General features: G+C 37.5%; 1 protein-coding gene across 1 annotated transcript; it reads right to left on the reverse strand.

Moving 5' to 3' along the window:
* Positions 1-1,024: 1,024 nt before the first annotated feature.
* Positions 1,025-6,084, reverse strand: lov (BTB/POZ domain-containing jim lovell protein). The gene is made up of 2 exons (XM_018447291.1): positions 5,894-6,084; positions 1,025-3,071 (listed from the first exon to the last, which is right to left on the reverse strand). The coding sequence occupies exons 1-2, from the start codon at positions 6,082-6,084 to the stop codon at positions 1,025-1,027; spliced, it is 2,238 nt and encodes a 745-aa protein (XP_018302793.1).
* Between the last annotated feature and the right edge of the window lie 13,925 nt (positions 6,085-20,009).

The raw sequence follows: 20,009 nt of genomic DNA on the forward strand, positions 1-20,009 counted from the left end.
ATGACTATTGAAAGCATAGCTTAACACTCAATATCTCGATATGTAAAATTTATTATTGATAGCATTCTAGAGTTATAAATTATTCAAAAATAATCTATCCAAGAATTAAATTATCCAAGAATAAACTATTTCATATTTTTCAACATATCTCTATTTTTTCTATTATTACTTTTATAAAAAATTAAACTTTTTCTATAAATTAAGATGAAAGATAATTTTATGTCAAAGTTACATCCATGTATGATAAAGTTATTTTATAATTTATTTCAAAACAAATTATTTTACAGATTTTTAAAAATATTTTAATTTTGGAAAATATAAATACGCACAGTCATAAATTATATAAAAAAAATCACAAAAATTTTATCTAAAATATTTTTTTATTTACTATTTCAACGATAACTTAGAATCCCATAAAAGCGTTAGCTTTGAGGAGATTATCCTTTAAATATAAAAATATAAAAATATACATATCGCTTATATAAATTTTTATATTTAAAGGCTTCTCCCCACTGAAGCCAATTATGCCGATCAACATATTGGTTTCTTCTTCTTTACAAAAAAATAGAAATCAGTATATTGATTGACACGATCAACTTCAGTAGGCACGAGTCTTAACGACATATTTTAAGAAAAATCAAATCAATTTTGAATTGTAGCATATTTCTTAGTCGAAAAGTATATTGAAAGTTTTATAAACTTTTGAGTTTTATATATGTGAGTGTATGATACGAAGGCGATAATTTTGCAGATGTCAGTATCTCTAGAAAAGTTCTCAATCTCAAATCTCCTAAGATATTTTCTCAAGATAATTAGCTAAATAATCACATTTGCGACATACGTTCGCGAATTAACGCGAGTTTATAACCAGGTCTATCACTGACCGATTGTGATATAGATATTCGCAGCCAAAGGACTAATCGACTATCTGCTCAGCCCTCAATGGGCAAAGGTAACAAATCAATCATCGCTTAACATCAACATACAAGAACGTACCATTCTAGCCAAACGGTCCTATTGAATCCTAATCAGAACCGTTCTGCTGTAGCAAAGCGGGCGTCGATTGCGTTGGTTGCGGCTGCATCGACGACTCCTGGTGATGATGGTGGTCAACAATGGGGGATGGTGTTTCGCTGGTCTGGGAGTTCGTCAGGTCGCCACCACCGCCACTGCTGCCGCTTCCATCCCCTCCCCCACTTCCTACGCACCCACCCCCGCCCCCATCGCCGCCCGAATTCGCGGATTCAAAGGCCTTCTGCTCGCTCGGAGGTAACATATGCACCATATTCACCAGGGGAAAAGACGCGGTGGCATAATCGGCGGGATAGTAGCCCTGCGGCTGCGGCATGTTGCCGCCGAGTAGACCACGATGGGGATAGCCGCTGTTGTCCCCCGGATGCTGCAGCGGCAGACCGGTGAGCCCGTGGCTCATCTGCGCGGACTGCTGGACGGGCTTGATGTTATTGTTATTCATGATTTCAGAGTTATTGGTGCCGGTACAAGTCCTACGTAATTGCTCAAGCTTTAGACTCTTCCCGTATTTACCACGCACGTACATTAGCAAGCTATTATAGGGAATACCAAACATACGACTAGCCTGCGACGTGGTTAGCTTTTTTTCCCAAACATGTTGCAGAGCCAATGTAAGTTCGTTATTCGTCCAAGACCTTGGCGGTCCACCTCGCGGAGCGCTGTGTTGCCCTTTGGGCCTATTAACCGCGAGAGCTCGAGTGTTGTGATCGGTCCATCTACGTGGCGCGTCACCATCATTACGATGCTTTTTTGCCTTTTTAGCGGGCGGAGGGCCGAGACTGGGAGTACCGAAGAGATTTTGCAGCGCTTCTGGCTTGAAATTATCCGTAAGCAGCGAATCCGCGAGGATGCCTCTGTCATACGTGGTGGCATGATGCGAGAAAAGTCCGCCGCCTAGAGCTGTCACGCCGTCTAATGTCGGTGTGAACATCGCCATAGCGCTACGTCGCGGCAAAGCTGATTCTTGTTGCTGCTGTTGTTGATACGGATGAGATCTGCTGGAACCATGCGGACTGTCCTCGCGTGGATGGTGACTTTGAGCCGGCGGCGGCGGCAGTTGACTTTGAGGATGCCCGGGCAGCCATTGGCTGAGGCTTGTCAGGTACTCGGGAGGATGCGGTTGCGACAGCGACAACGTCGGCATTGTCGGTAGCGACAATGCTACAGTTGCCGCTACAGCTGCCGCTACGGCCGCCGGGATGTCTGGTACAGGCCCATCCGGATGATGTAGTAGACTCGTACCTGTGAGCGGTGAGCCGCGAGGACTGCTCGTCGCTTCACTGCCCTCCGTCTTCACATGATGCTGATCTAGTCCACTCGGCGATATAGGTTTCTTCATCGAGAGATTCTCCGCCATGTCCTCTTGCTGCTGCTGCTGCTGCTGCTGCTGGTTCTGTGCGTTGTTAATCGAGTGTTGTTGATGATATTGAGATTGCTGCAGCAATAGCTGCTGCTGCTGCGCCTGGTGCTGACCGCTGAGATTAAGAACGCTCGTCAATGGACTCGAACTGACCGGTGGGGTCGAGCGTCTGCTCAGATCTTGTGGTAACAATTCGCCGGATCGTCGGCGGGGACGCGCCTGTTTCCGACGTGGCATTGACGGCGAGCCGCAACTCTCGCGGATACCAAAGTTCATGTGGCCAATGTGCGACTTGGCCTGATGGTCCCTCGTTGGTGGAAGCAGGATAGGTTTCATATCCGCTGTGCTTTCCAACGCGTTTTCATCCTCTTCCGGTGTACCGTGTCGTGCGACTTCTGGCGTTGGTGATCCAGCCAGAATGAGATCGCGCGTCGGCGTTGACGCCAACGACAATGGCCTGGGTTCCGTCGACACCGGTCTCGGCTCCGATGACGATAACCCACGCACCTGCAGACATTCCGCGGCCTTCATCAGCCCCGGTAACTCCTCTTGGGCGATTTGCACCTCGCCGCGATATATAAAGTGCACCAAAGTGGACAATTCATGATGCGAGAAGTCCTTCAGCACGATCACGGGGTGCTTGCACGGATTTTCAGCGAATATTCTCTCGAAGAAAGGACTGTAACATAGGGAAAACGACTCCATACGATTACGATTAGGTCATTCTCTTTTAAAATTTGGAAATCCAAAAAAAGAAGCAAAAGAAAGCGTTTTTCCATTTTGATTGATCCACCATGTATTTGCGCTAAGTACGTTGCGACACAATCGCGGAAAATTTTGCACCGCGATATTTGCAACGTTACATGCGTCCCAGGCGTGAAACGTTGCATGTCTTCGCTCAGTAAGACAGAACGATAGCCAGAAACCGCGGGCAAAAAGTCACCGCAAGGATTAGCGCTCCTTCCCTGATCGAGCGACGGCGAATCAATCAGATGGTACAAGACTTTCGCTCGTTGTCAACTTTACGTCACACGTCTCGCGTGAAGCGAGAAGAGCGTTGTGGTAACGTGTAGACGGTACGAGGCGGCACTTAGTTACCCGGTAAACCACGAAGGTAAGAAGCGACGAAGAAATTTTTCTTCGGATAAGAGAGACCTGCCGAGTGCAAGAACCATTCTCGGTTTTCAATGCGCGTCGCTTCTTTAAGATACACTATACACTTCCGCTGATCAATAAAACTTGACCAATTATTTTTAATCGAAGAACCGCTAGAAAGGCAAGCAGTGTAGGAAGTTATTGTCAATAGATACATGGGCAAAGGCGATGAGAGAATTTAGAAAGCTTTAAAACCTTTGCCGTCGAATTAATATTTCTTATTCTGCAAGCATTCTTTTTTTTAGTTATCGAGAGAAGGAATTTTACTTACAACAACGTGAGTATAGTGTATCATTTTTATAAAGGATACAAATTTTCAAGAGTTTCATGACCACTCGAGAATCGTTTTATTTCTATGTTTTCTTATGTATTTTTCTTCGTAGAAATCAAAAATAATTATTATAATATCGGCAGACTTAAGGAAAAATTAGTACATCGAAATAAAATGAATAAAATCCCCATTCTCATTGTTATAAAATCACTGTTAGTTATGTTTCAACAATTTATTTATAAAATTAATTCCAAATTGGATCAAGTGCGAATAATATTGCACCATATAACGTTAATTAGATTATATTTTTCACATTATAACATTTGTCATCTCGGTACCGTTTCCCCCACTCCAAGCGTTGCGCATCGCACGGTACCGATATAACAAATGTTATAATGAAAAATATAGTTTAATTAATGTTTTGTAGTGCAATATTATTCGCATTTGATTCAATTTGGAATTTCATAAATAAATTATTGAAACATAATAATGGAGATGGCTCCTTTTGTCTGGCCTACAAATCGATTGCCTACAGTGTCGTTTGCCTACATCACTTTTACCGATAGTGTATTTATTTGCGCACAAAAATTATTGCCTACTAATCGATTGCCTACAAGCACTTTTGCGCACAAATATAAAACTATAGTTAAGTTAAGTAAGAAAATAATTTGTATTTTTAAAGCAGAGAATTTATGTTTTAAAGCAAAGAATTTGTTTTAAAACAGAGAATTTGTGTTTTTAAAGTAGAGAATATAGTACATGTAGGCAATCGAGCTGTAGGCGATAATACATGTAAGCAATCGATCTGTAGGCAATAATATATGTAGGCAAATGTGATTTCGTCTTTGAAAATTTTATTTATGCGCAAAAGTGCTTGTAGGCAATCGAGCTGTAGGCAATAATACTTGTAGGCAATAATACTTGTAGGCAATAATACATGTAGACAATAATACATGTAGGCAATAATACATGTAGGCAAATGTAACTCTGTTTCTAAAATTTTTATTTGTGCGTAAAAGTGCATGTAGGCAATAATTTTTGTGTGCAAACGAACTGTCGGCAAAAGTGATGCAGGCAAACGATACTGTAAGCAATCGTTTTGTAGGCAAACGGGATACCATTTGCCTACAAAATAATCCCACCATAATAATGATAGTAATTTTATAACAATGCGAATGAGGATTTTATTCATTTTATTTCGATGTGTACCAATTTTTTCTTAAGTCTGGCGTTATTATAATGATTATTTTCGGTTTCTACGAAGAAAAATACAGAAGAAGACACAGAAATAAAACGATGAGTGGTCACGAAATCCTTGATAATTTGTACCCTCCTTTATTGCATAAAAAAAATTGTTCTTTATAAATAACGAAAACAACACGTGGATGTTTCATTTTGTAGAACTGCAGCGAACATAAAAATAATTGTTCCAAATATAATAATAATATAATAATAATTTCTCTTTGATTTGATTCATTCACTGAAAATAAAAATTTAGTTGATCGTCACAAATAAGGGAAAAGAGCCTTATTTAGTAAAAAATTTAGTACCTAATAATATTAAATAATAATAGAAAATAATATATTAAATATAATAACAATAATATTAAATTTTGAATATATTTTTTCAGTTCTATAAATACGAGTCGATCGAATTCGGTCGGCGTTAATTGAAGCTGGAAATAATATCAGAATAAATTAAATTTATATATAATATACCGCCAATTTAATAATAATGCTCATAAGCATCTTGCAAAGAAATTATTGTGAAAAATCACCCAAAGTAAGGTTCGAACTCGAATCTTTTTACTAACAGAGACGAGTGTCTTTACCAATTCGACCACTGACAATGAGACACGTGATGATAATTATATCGCAATAATAAAAAATAAAATAATAAGAAAACGTCATTTTCAGATATTTTTATGAATAAACAATAGACAATAAATTGAAATGGAACATATCAATTCATTTTCACTTATTATTGTTAGTCAGTGACATCGTGTTGAAAATAAAAAGGAACAAAAGTTTAAAATAAGATTCAGCAAAGAAATTCTACTTTTAAGGCTTACTTACCTGCAGGCGCTGAGGACAACTTTGTGTGCCTTGACGCTGCTGTCAGCGCAGATCAGGGTCACGTCGACGAGCATCTCCGCTTGCAGCAGCTCCTCGAACGCCCGTTGTATGTGGGCGAGATGATTGTGCCATCGTAAGGAGTAGTGCGATTGCAAAGCCATTCTGTCAGGACTGTTCCCGACGCTCGACATTTTTCTTCCGCCGTTACCGCCGGAAGCTGATGAGTTAGCAGAGCCGCCACCTTGTCCCGCTCCGTTCTCTCTCGTGCGTCTTTGTGGTCCTGCGTAAGTCTATCTTTGCCATGCACGCACACACGTGACCACGTATGTACTATGGTGCCAACTACCTTTGCGTTTCCCTTCTTTGACGCCTTGCTGCTATTCTGGCAGTTTTTCTAAAATTTGAAAATGTGAAAAGGATTCGGTTAAAATAGGTTCTCTTAAGCGTCCACGATGCGAAAAACTGGTTCTTGGTACAATCTCGGACAGAGAAAGAATCTGGAAACACGATAGTGTCTCGGCGCTAAACCAAGCGCAGTGACACTGCCGTAACTACTTTATGCGATTATTAATAAACCACATTTGAATAATTCAGTTACATGACCAATGCGATTAGCCAATTCTTTCTTCATCTGAGATCTAGGTCCGAATTTAGCATAGCTTTATATAAAGGAAAGAAGAGATGATGAAGTAAGAAGAAGGAAAGCATAAACAGGAAATCAGGTACCTAACAACGCATTATTCTTTTGAAGGTCATCCTTTCGAAGGAAAGTTTCCAAGTGACCTGTTCTTTTCCCCACCCACTTATCGTCGAAGTTTCGGAGGATCCACAGACGTGCGCTCACGACAATAATAAGAGTAATTATTAATTAGTGTTTTACATGTTCGAGATGAAAGTCAACGTATCGCGTACGGATGTTGTTGATTACCGTGTGTCAATTTTATGGGATTATATTTTTCCACTTGTGTTACTTTACTGTTTACATATTTCATGGCCATATCCCACAAGTCCATTTATAATAAATCGGTGTAAAATTAACATTTTAAATCATTAAAGACTTTTTATTGCTCATGTGGCGCGAAATCGGCCATTTCGCTTTCCACACATATTACCTAAACAACTGATGCAACACTGCAAATACAACACGTTTACAGGAGATACGCTTATAGCACACACACCAATATATAACGAACCTATGAAGCGCATATAGATGTGGACCCGTTTTAGTGTCTGTTGATAGCGTATCCTTGCCATATGCATATGTAGTAAACTTATTGTAAACATTTACAATCTGATATCACTGCTCTAATCAATTATTTTGGTTGGTAGTTTTCATAAATATGGGAATTTAAACCTCTTTACTATCCTCAATATGCGTCTTTATGAATTCGACCACTGAAGCACGGTGATATTTATGGTAATAAATAAAAATAAAATAAAACGTCATTTTCAATTATAAATAAACAATAGATAATAAATTTAAATAAAACATATCGGTTCATTTTCACTTGTTTAATTGATTGTGACATTATATTGGAAATCTATCTCGGTTTCCATAAATATATTTTTTCTTTTTTCTTTTTTTAAAGAAAAATTAACAAAATACAAGTAAGATAAGCTAAACCGTTACAAAGCGATTTGTTGCAGGAATAGTTTCAATCTATGTCTCGTATAGAATGTGACAGATATTCGTCTTTTGAATAAGAAAAGGTAACGGCCGTGTTGGGAATACGATTTTACAAAGACTGGAAGTGTTATGCTGGTATTATCGTCACTGAGTACACAATCATCAGATACGTGCTGCTTCCGAGATGGTACACTCATTAATTATTTCTAGCAACTCTCTTCTAGCCGAATATGCGATAATTATGGAGTCACACTTCGTGCGATTTACCTGCCAAATATTTAACGTTAGTACTCGTTTCATCGACAGTCGGATGTGTTTGGCTATAGTAAAAAAAAAGAGTAATAGCTACCAAATGTTTAATGAAATAATTTCAATCAAATGTTAAATTAATATAACCAAAAATAATTTTACTTATCTAAATATTTAGTAAGTATTACCAAATATAAAATAATATAACCAGCATTTGATTTAATAATTATTAAATATTTATAGAAAAGTAAAATTATTTTTGGTTATATTAACAAAATATTTGATTGAAATTATTTCATTCAACATTTGGTAGCTATTACCAAACTCTTTTTTTAGTGTATTAATAATTTCGTGTTTGGTAAAAAGGGGTAACAAGTGGCGATCACGATTAATTTCCATGCTTTCTATAACCAATATTCATTGTGTCGGAGAGGAATTTTCTAAATCGACACGTGAAAACATAAGAGAACATTTCACGATACCGAAAATGTCGATCGTAATTATCCGTTTGCAACTTCCAAACGAATAAGAAGAACAATTAACAAATTGTACGATTTATTTGGAAGATTAATCAAGTTTATCCGTGCTCTTCATGTCTGATCACTGACTGACAATGCATCCGTCTAATTCTTGGAGAGTTGCTAGAAGACACTAATTCACGAGAGTAACCCATCTCTATCAATCATCCATTAAATTGCAGCGATTCGTAAACTTGTCGAGGAGGCACGTTAGACAGATACGAGTGAGACTTTTGTTTTTTCTCTTTAATCGTAATGCTTTTATATAAATATACAATTTCAAAGTAGGTCGATGAGGTGCCCATAATGTGAACTGTACTTAACAAAATTGCAAATTCATTTTTAATTAGTTGGTGCAATGACTCTCTTCCTTCTTCTCTCCCTCCCTCCCTCTCTCTCTCTCTCTCTCTCTCTCTCTCTCTCTCATCCCTCTATGTCAATAAAATACACTATTTAACATACAGGTATGTTTTGCATGCAATTCTAACGGAACGGATGGCCCTTGAGTTTCTATACGTTTCTCTAGTTGTCTGTACGCGACACGAATTGAAACGAATGACGTAGCGTTCGTGCGTTTATTTTATAATTAAAACGTAATTAATGCAAAAGGCGACACACGTACGTAGGCGCGTGACGACGCGACCTGGAACGATCGTACACCTCTTCAACATCACGTCATTTGCACATATGCTTCGATTATAAACTGCATCCAGTGAAAAACCCACTTACGGATACACGCTCGATAAATCACTCCGGTCGCAATTACGCCAGCGATAATACAATAACGATAAAAATAATAAAATCGCGCGGGGTAAAGAAAACGCAAACACACCGCATGTGAAATAGGAGACTTCTCCCGCTCAATTTGCGTTCGAAAGAGCTTCTACGTGAAACGAATATCTCGACAGTAGGTACCGCGCGACTTCAAAAATCTCGGAAAATAGAATCGTGATATCAGAACGGAGTAGAGGAGTTTCATCTACGCCCTGCGTTGTCAATCATCCACCGTCAGAATCACTGACACTATCGGTGCTAAATGAGCAATTAATAAAAGTGTTCCCTCTATACCATCGGATAATTAATTGCCAAGCACCCTTGCCATCGTAAACAGTCCCTCTCGTAGAAGATTGAGGTAAGCACACAACAAACTACGATTAATAAACGAGATAGGCACATAAACTATAAATAACAATAAAATACAAATAAATAACGAATCCTAGGCCGCAGTCCGATTCAAGTTTATGACGTTTAAAAATTATTTTATTCTTGTTGTTTATTAAATGTTAAACAAGGACAAGTGACGCTCATGAGCGTTGTGAACATGAATCGGATTGCGGTGCTAATGTCACACAGTAGAATTAAGTAACTGAACTGGTTTTTCGACTACTACGGCTTTTAACTCACGACAGTGAACATAAAATCGGCAAAAGCGACACTCAAAAACCCGTTATTTTTCTTTGACAAGAAGTACTCTGTGCGAGAGGAGAAAAATACTTTTCTCTTTCCCATTGTTCGTAATTCACATGGAGCTCTCCCAGGGAACCGCCGGGCCAGGATACGTCACTGTGCGCCGTCGAAAACTCTCCGCAAGTTTGTTGTCAACTCGCACGTGTTCGGAAAAAGCGCGGATTTACGTTAACCAGTTATTCTTCCTCTTCTATTCGGCCACGCTTCATCTTCCTTTTTTATTTCCGCATCCGCATATCGACGAGATGCGTTGTGTGTTATACGCGAACGAACTATTAATCGTAACGATGCATAACATCCGGAATTTCTCATCAAACGATTTATACGGAAAAGAAGGAACACACTGGATACCCGCGATTTTCGCGAACAATGAAACTATTCTCTGCGTCCACATTCGAATCGAATCTCGATCGCACATGTGAAGAAATTCGGCTCGAAGCTCATCTCTAGGTTCGACTTGAGGTTTAGCTTGAGTGTGAGTATACAGTGTACATTAGGGCTACATTCCATTTGGCATTTACAACGTCTGTGAGCACCATTTATTCTTGTTTACATTTGATAAACAAGAATGGAGTAATTCCAAGAATGCTGTGTGCATCAAATGGAACGTAGTCTAAGAAGATTTTGTACGTTTTCGTCGTACCATAAATTTTTCAAGTCTGTTGATTGGCTATAGTATAAAGCAGGCCTGTTCAATTTGAGCTTTGGAACGTAAAGTCATCTCTAAAATGCAAAGTCATCGACGCAAAAAAAATCAATGTAAGATTTCATGGACTGTAAAGTGTTGATAAGCGTCGCTCAAATGCGTATCAATACTTTACAGTCTTCGAAATCTTACTCATTGATTTTTTGCGTCGATGACTGCGTTTTTTGGTTCTAAAGCTCAAATTGAACAGGCCTGCTCTATACTATAGCCAATCAACAGGCTTGAAAAATTTATGGTACGACGAAAATCTACAAAATGACTTTGCATTTTAGAGGGATTCGAGAACCTCTCTGTCCTACAACCTTTGTTGTACAATAAAAATGGATAAATGAAACAGCATCCTAAGAATAGATCACGATGGACAACTGTATATACAGAAAATTGAAATTTTCATAATAGAAATACACGATAATCCGGTAACCAGACAAGAAGATCAGATTCCTACCCTTATCATAATTTTGATATCTAAGAGATATATATGTGAGAAAGTTGTCGCAACTCATATTGCTATCGTTTCTAAGCGAATCATTATTAAATTATAAATCTGGAAAAACAATCTGGAAGAAAATAACAAGTCTACATTGAAGAAACTATTATTATCAAAGATTAAAAGAATTTATATTTATTTATACAGCTTCTTCAAATATATGGATTTTCTACATTTCCGTATTTTAAAACATTTCTTAGAATTTTTTTGTTCAAAATGTAGGGGATACATTTCTTTACAGACCGAACCGTACCAACTCTCTTTTTCTCAAACGATCAAAACGTACTATTGTCCAATAATTGCCGAAAAATATTTTTCGATGTATCACAAATTGCAGCTTCGTTGAATTTGACAAAAATATAATAGGTGAAAATATAATAATAATCATGTATATATTTATATCAAGCCTTTCTCTTGAAAAATAACAAAATCTATCTTGTTAAATATAAGAAACACAACTCCGTTCAATCACACGAGCGTTCATTGAAAAAAAAGGCGCATAAATGACTATGCATAATATCTTTTTTTTAATCTCGTTCTTTTTTGTCAGAGTTCACACATGTTATGCTTGAAAATTTATGTAGACTACTTTACAATTTACTGATAGCATCATAAACGTCCATTTGAAATTGACTCATGGCTTACAATCATAAATACCAGGTATGCAGCGAAGCTCGGATGCGATCATCACACAAATCCAAACAATAGATTCTGCTAGTAGAGGATTAAAGCATCGGTCTCGCATGACTGGTCCGATCTCCACTCGGAACTCTTATAGATCTCCACGATTAGATCTCGTGAGTTCAATCTCTTGGCGTATAGAGAGAGGACACAAATCCTCTTCGTTAATACAATCCGTTCAATTCCAAATTAGAATTCTCCGAGCCAGTGAGAGGGCATAGAACTTGAGAAAAGCCTTGTCCTTCCGAAACACGAGCAATGTACTCAAGAAGTCTCGTTGAAATTATCGAGTTCGCGCGTTCACCAATTTTATTCGTCGTGTAAAAAGAACGCCATTTCAAACTTTCAAAGTCGTGCAGAGAGAACATCACTTCAAAGTCGGAAAAACACGTACGGAAAGACAATGCACCATCAATGCAATTTATATTTTAGATCTGAGCACTCGCGTCACAAGCAATCCAGAGCACGCAGGAATATACGATGGATCTATCATCGTCACATCACCAAACAATATCTGCGAAGGTCATCTTGCAAGCCTCATGGAATTCTCACAGAATTCCAGAGGTACGATAGGGGTTGCGAAGGATCCGTTCGGCGCGCAATTCTATGGTCAACGACGACGCGGGAATTTGCGCGGGAAGAATGGAAAGACGTTTTCAGAACAATGAATACGTCACTATTGTGATTACCTATATGTGTGCTAAGACAAGAGTTAAAGATGAAACGAAGAAAAAGGAACAGTAACGAATACGTATAAAAAGAAATTAGAAAAACAGGAATTTTCTACACTTACTCCGGCACTCACTCCGTTAATTAAAGAAAAAGAAAATTGCATTAAGAAAAAAATCGCAGAAGAAACATATCGCGATTTAAGAGAAACAAGTATGTGTAACAAAGAGATACGTAATGAAGATAATTTCGACATATTATAGAAAGCTAAACGATGAGATCTTTGTACTGTGAAGAAAGATGAAATTTGAACTTGCAAAAGTTCGATACACTAATATCACATTAGTCCCACGCATACAACTGGCAAGCGAAGACACGCTGTTGCAACACTAAAAAAATCTTCAACATCATTAAACACCACGAAAAGAACGGAGACAGAGAAAAAGAATATACGAAAAAGAAGCACTGCGCCTTTAAATCAAATCAGCGATCAGCTGATTCTTCACTATCACCCACCGTATGGCGAAGAGATCACAAAAGAAGCAACCACCGGCATCGGCGCGGCGTCGACGTCGGCGTCGGTGATGCGTCTCACGTGACAAGTTTTCCCAAAAGTATTTTGGCGCTACACATGCGCGACACGTTTTTGGGACACCGCACCAAAACAATCGGTAAGCGCAAATTGCGAACACTTTCAGGGTGTACGAGAGATCCCGCGTTAACTCCCGCCGCATGTACTACCGGGTAAACACCGCGCGAGTAAACACTGGGCTTTCAAGTTTCACAAAGTCGCTCCGGGACACCACACAGGGGCGAAAATTCACTCCGCGACGCGTAGAGGGTAAAGGATTGCGGATAGTGCGGGGTTTACGCGTATCTCGCGGCCGAGAGAGATCACGCAGGAGACGCAGAGGAGGGAAGCGCGTGGATGCGCGCCACAGCGCGCACGAGGGGGTGGTCGAGAGAGAACTGACCGTATCGTGGCGGATTGCGTGTGCCACACACAGAGCGGCGTCAGCGACGGCCGGTGAGTGAATGCGCCGTGACGTTATAGGCGCCCCTCCTAAGATTCTCGTCCCTCTCTTAAGCCTTCATACATACCCCTCCATCTCACAGCTTCTTCGTCCAAGTTAGTAGCGCGCACCTCTTTCTTCATGAGGGTAAGCTCGCTCGCTCACTCGTAGCGTTTTAACCTGTCCTCTCTCTCTCTCTCTCTCTCTCTCTCTCTCTCTCTCTCTTTCTCGCTCTATTTCTCCCTCTTTCGTTCTCTCACTCATGTGCGATTCACTCTCCTTCCTTTCCCCACTCTTCCATCTCGGTTTCTCCACCATCATCCCCTCCTACTGTCCCTCGCGTACAACCGTACTTGTTTGCTTCTCTCTTTCTCCCTCTTTCTCTTTCTCTCTTCTTCTCTCCACCCTTTACGTTTATATCGTGCCGCTTCAACCAATGTCGCGGACACGAGTTTCTTTCCTAGTTTCAGAAAACGTCAACTCTACTGAAGCAATCCAATACTGTGAATGTGCATTCTTCAAAAAACTGGTTTTACCGGTTTTTTCTTTGTGATTTGTTCATTAATATTGATCTAGATGGACAGTTCTTGCTATTCAATCTCTACCAATAAACGGATTTTTTTTCAAACATGTATTTAAACGTACCGTTCATGGATTGTGATATCTATGATTTATACACTGAAAGAAAATATTAGCTGCTGCAGCAAATTAGATGATAAAATATGGCATAGCATTTTTAATTGGCTGCAACAGTAAAGTTATTATAGCTTTTATCACAATTTTTTACATTTGAAGTATATGGATTGAGATATGTATCTTTCAAACTTCTAAACAAACGTATAATTTTCTTGCAATATTGTAAAAAATCACAAAAAGGTGTTTGCAACATTGAAAAGATTTCCGTACACTGAAAGAAAAGATTGGCTGCTGCAGCAAATTAGATGGTAAAATATGATATTTTTAATTGGCTGCAACAGCCAATTTTTGGTTGTTGCAGTCAATTTTTGGTTGCGTCTTTATAATTAAATAGATTTATTTATAATTAGATTTATTTATAATTTTTTGCTTAAAGTTATATGTACATTGGTTCTTGTAATAACGAGAATTGCTTAAAATCTCACAACTTTTCGAAAAAAGATTATCCTTTTCCACAATTTTATTGAAAATGATTAATTCTCTCTTTCTCTCTCTCTCTCTCTCTCTCTCAAATGCGATACTTAATGTACAATTGACAACATGAATGATAAACGTACATTAACATGAATACATAAACGTAGGTTTGTGCAGGGTTACTTCATTCATTTCTCACGATATTATTTATGTTTCTGAGCTGCGTATATTGAACATAAAGGACATACTTGTGCTCTCAAGAAGCAATTATGATTGTATAAGGTATACTGAAAAAAAAGTTTGGCTGGTGAAGCAAATTAGATGGTAAAATATGGCATACCATTTTTAATTGGCTGCAGCAGCTAATTTTGGGTTGCGTTAGCCTATCCACAATGTCAGTATAAGATTTCGATTGGCTGCTGCAACCAAAAATTGGCTGCTGCAACCAATTAAAAATGCTATGTCATATTTTACCATCTAATTTGCTACAGCAGCCAATCTTTTCTTTCAGTGTAGTTATAAGCACATTAATGCAAAAAGATATTGTTTGTTGTTGTAAGTTTTATATTATTTTACGGTTGAAAATGACGGAATAGCCTCGCTCTACCCTACATATTATGATCGCGATATATAACTTTTATTCAAATATTGTTTATAATAAAGTGTAAAAAGAGTTGACCGTCCGTGTATAAAAATAATTTTGTTACTCATAAGAAAGCAAAATTGTGCAAAATACATATTATTTCTACTATGTTTCTATCATCTCTCCGATTTTCGAAGAGTTTCAGTCTGTTAAAGAAATCTCCAGTTCTTGGTTGACGGAAAAAATGTGAGACTAATTATTTCAAATTTTATTAACTTTTTCAGATGTGTTTTCCTTCGGTTTCGAAAAAAAATCTGCGGCAAATGAGTCAAACCTGACCTTTCTTTTAAAACAGTGTTATAGGATTTATTTGCACATTTCGACCGATTTTCAGCTTGGTTCCTTACTTCACCAACCAATGCCGATTGGCTTTTAGACTGCTCGTGAAATTGGTCCGAGTTGGTCGTCCCGGAACATCATGCTGGAGGTCCCGGATTCGATTCCAGTAGGAACAAAAAATATTCACACTCGTGAATCACTTCTTCTCTCGGAAAAGGTTGGTAACTTCCCGAGAGTACTTGTCCACGGAAATACCTCTCGATTCAGAATTCGTATTGTAATATCTCCACTCATAGGATAGGACACGCAGAGAAAAAAAAATGAAGATACTTGTCTAACATAATTAAAATTCAAGTTATATCGATTAAATCTATTAAGTCTCTCGATTGGTCCAACCGTTTCTGGGATAATCTCAGGCAATGTCCAGGATTTGTAGTTTTTGGCTTGAAATTGATATAATACCTCTCTATTACCATTCTTACTCTTTACTTCATAGCTGTTTTTTCGTAGCGTTTTTCAGCAATGAGACTAGTTTGAATCGTTAAAAATTGTTTACCGCTTAAAAAAATGCTGCACTTGCAATAGTATTTTATGAGATGCGAATGCGGTAAGTTTTTATTAACCTCGATAATACCGTTAATTATATATTTCGTTTTGTTATATATATATATATATATTTATAATAAATGTATATATATTTAATATAATTATATTTATAACAAAACAAAATACATAATTAATAATATTATCTATAACTTTCCGCATCTGCAACTCATACTCTTTAAATTTTTTGGAGTTAAATCTTGAAGAAAAAGAGAAAAATTTCTACTGTGAATTTTCACTCCAGAAGTGCATCCAAGATTTGACTCTCAACCAAAGTATCATTTTATCCTTGCTGTTCACCGAATGTTCAATAAGGATAAAAGATATTGGAGTTGACAGAGTCGAGTTTTCGAACGCATCTCCGTAATAATGAAATAACTTTTAAGCGTTGTGAGCATGAATCTTTGACTGGTTAGCCCTCAGGTACTCTTGTCGTCACATTCGTTTGCCTTTTATGCATGCACTTGGCAAAATACTTTTGAGTAAAAATTTGTTCCGGTATGCCGGATTCAGAATACAGGTTTTAGTTGGAAGAATATATAAGACTCGGTTTAGTAAACTAAGGAACCAAGCTGAAAAGCGGTTGAAATGTGCAACTAAATCCCAACACTGTCTTAAAACATGATCAAACATCATAGCAAACAATGTCTCTTTGCAGTGGTGTGTTTATGATTACATTATACAATCATGATTGCTCTTGAGAGTACCAGCACAATCTTTAAATAATTAACATATGCTGTTCAGAAACATTAAACATTATCGCCAGAAATGGACGAAAAAATCCCGCTCTACCCTATGTATATTCAATCCCAACAGTTAGATTGCTCGGCTGACATGAGTTGTAATGGCATGGAAATAAATCAGTTATCGTCCGACATGTAAGAATATACTTGCAATTCAACTTCGAACATAGTATTATCTATATACAATAAAATTTTATCTATTAGGTATATCAATAATTCTTTAAAACGATAAGCAATATGCCGGAGACAGGACGTCGGTTTTTAATTTTGCCAATATTAAATAACTTAAAAAGATTTCTTGATTAATTTGGAAAAATATTCGTATATAAGAAGATCTCTAGTCACAATGTCCTTTATTTATTTAATTAGAATAATGGATCCAAAACCTCATAATGCAAACAAATACCTTAGGATTTTCCCATTCCGGAAAAAAATTTCATTCCGGGCTGGAAAGATTTCGAAAAATTCCGATTTCCACGACAGCGAAATTTTTTATTTCACTTTGTGGCTCTTTTGTGGTTCTTATGAGTTTACACACGGAGAAAATTTTATATTTAAAATTACTATAATGTGGTAGAAGCTGCGGATCATCATATAATTATAAGTTTAAGTGCTATAGCCATTTAAAAACAATAATATAACGTAATTTTTACACTTTTTCATAGTAAAAATTTTTTATTACAAAATCAAAACTTGTTGAATAAAAGTTAGTATTGTAAAGATAATAAAAAATATATACCTAGCAAATTTTGTTTGCGTATCATAGTAAAAATTACCTGTTTCCATAGTTTAAGCACTGGTTTAACAAAAATTACTTCATTTATGTGATAAAATTAGTATTAACATAATAAAAGTTATGTCGGAACATTGTTGTGAGGATCCATCCGAAAATACAAGACATAGTAAAATGTAATTTAAAATTGTATTAAAACTTAATATAAAATTTTACTATTATGGTTATGTATGAACACTTCGAACTTTTGACCTAATCAAAGATGGCGAAACTGTTAAAACGCTGTGATAACATAATAGTGACGAAATCAATGAAAGGGTCGAGCATTCAATACTATATATTGGTGAACCTGACGAATCTTTAAACTAAACAAAGTTAGTAGCAACATGGGAACGTTGATACTAGCTTTGGAATAAATTCCATAAAATATTTTAATGTGACGACAGTAGCGTAACTACAAATTTTCATAAATTTTAAATAAAGTAGTCCTTTCCATATATATATATATATATATATACATACACGGAACATATATATATATATATTCAAATACGGAACATACAGGTATATATATATATATATTCCGTTTTACTTGCAAAATTAAAAGAAAGACTAAGATAAACATTTTTATAGTTTATCTTAATGAATATTAAAACATTTTTTTCTTAATTTTGTTTGATTCTGTATTTTTAAAGTTCTTTTCTATTCATTTTATTTTTTAATTTTTTGTTAGGAACGTTTTTACTTTCTTTTAAATATCACAGACCCTTTATTGCTTACTCACAATCAATGTTATGATAATAGCCTTTCGTAGTTTTAGATAAAGCGCCGGTTTGGAGAATAATATCAGAGACTCCAAAAATCCCTAGCAACTTTTTATGCTAAGGTATACAAAATGGAGTTTAAACCTTTTTTGAGTATGTGGCCTCACTCTCACATAATTGCTCTTACTTCCTGACGTTCTCGTGAGATTCTTGGCGACAGAACTACATTCGAAATAAATCATCAGGAGCAGACACACACATGTGACACAATTTAACACGAAAGGACACATACACGCATTTACGCGCTTAAATTATTGCCAGCTGTTTTCAGGATGATATTTTGTACGAGATTATCGCGCGAAAATGCATTTTTCCAATATCATCGCCGTCCTATCACGAATTTCCTATCGGTCGTGCACCCTCTCGCACGTGTGTCAACAATTCACTTACGGAATTGTATCCTTTTACAGCTCACGATATGGAGAACGCACGCACTGCGAATTCCGTGCGCGTTATTCCGCAGGTGGCAGCCGCGACGCGTGTATAATTGTGTGCACACACATTGATACACGCACTGAAAAAGTATGCGAACGGACAATCCGACTCTTTAAACGGTCGAGTTGTAACTGCCCCGCGTGGAAAACGAGATGAAGAGTCCCACCTCTTCGTGCCACCTCCAGTCGGATGGGAACCAGCCCACGGACCCTCCTTCGCTCGCTGACTCGGTCTCTCTCTCTCTCTTTCCCATCTCTCTCTCTCTCGTTCTCTATCTATCTATTTTATTCTACGTTTTACCGTGTGTCTTCGATACAAATAAACCAATTGAATACATTGTGCAAAAATATGCACGTACATATTTTTGCACAATGCATTCGACCGGTCCCCATATTTTTGTACAATGCATTCGACCTGTTCATATTTTTGTACAATGCCTTCTCTCTTTCCTTTTATCTGTTTCTATCTTTTATTTCTCTCTTTTGCTTTCAGTTTTCATCTTTTTCTCCTTTTTTTCTCTCTCTCTCCCTCTCCCCCTTTCATTCTTTCTCTCTCTCTCTCTCTCTCTCTCTCTCTCTCTCTCTTTCTATCCTCTCTCTTGTTCAATTCCTTCAATCCTACTCTCTTCCTTTGTTGCAAGAAACTGATTTTCCTCTCGTTTTTACGTTACACATAACAATTAGCTATGCACTGTCAGGTTTCTGTTATGGAATTTTCCACGTAGCATGCACCCTCGTCCACGGTTTAGATCTCGCTTCGCTGATTTTTTTTCTTACTTCATATGGTGAAATCTTGAAGGGAGGCTTAACACATATATAACTGAAAGGATGCTATAGTTCCGTGGGGTGTCTCAAGAAAGTGTAGTTGGTACCGAGAGATCGTTTCGATCTTACAAGTTAGTTAGTTATGACTGACTGATAATCAGTTCCTCGTTAAGTTATTGCTCCAAGGTTCCATGATTGATAATCGTCACAAATGACTACGGTAAACTTTCGGATTAACAATAAGTTCGACTAATGCCTACTACACACTGGACATGAGCGATGAGCGACGAGTGACATCCAATAAGAGCTCAGCTTTGCATCGTCATGTCGCTCGTCACGTCTAGTGTGCAGTAGATATTGCTTAGCAAACGAAAAGCTATAAAGGCAAATTTTAGAGACGTTTGGTTAGTATACATACACATGTGTTCTTTGTTCTTTACGTGTCGAGACTTACACAGTTCGACACATATGAAACACGGAAAAAACGGTTGCCACGACCAAAAGTCGCCCATCAATACACTTTTTTGTTATAAGATTTTTGCTATAGTATGATTGTGATAACCAT

The sequence above is a fragment of the Mycetomoellerius zeteki genome, unplaced genomic scaffold, assembly GCF_001594055.1.
Source record: "Mycetomoellerius zeteki isolate Tzet28-1 unplaced genomic scaffold, Tzet1.0 scaffold20, whole genome shotgun sequence".
In the NCBI taxonomy this organism is placed as follows: domain Eukaryota; kingdom Metazoa; phylum Arthropoda; class Insecta; order Hymenoptera; family Formicidae; genus Mycetomoellerius; species Mycetomoellerius zeteki.

Excerpts from the sequence above, each read along its gene's own strand:
- lov (XM_018447291.1), bottom strand. The coding sequence starts at position 6,084 with ATGTCGAGCGTCGGGAACAGTCCTGACAGAATGGCTTTGCAATCGCAC. Across the intron at positions 3,072-5,893 it reads GTTGTCCTCAGCGCCTGCAG|TCCTTTCTTCGAGAGAATAT; the intron begins GTAAGTAAGCCT and ends CCTATGTTACAG.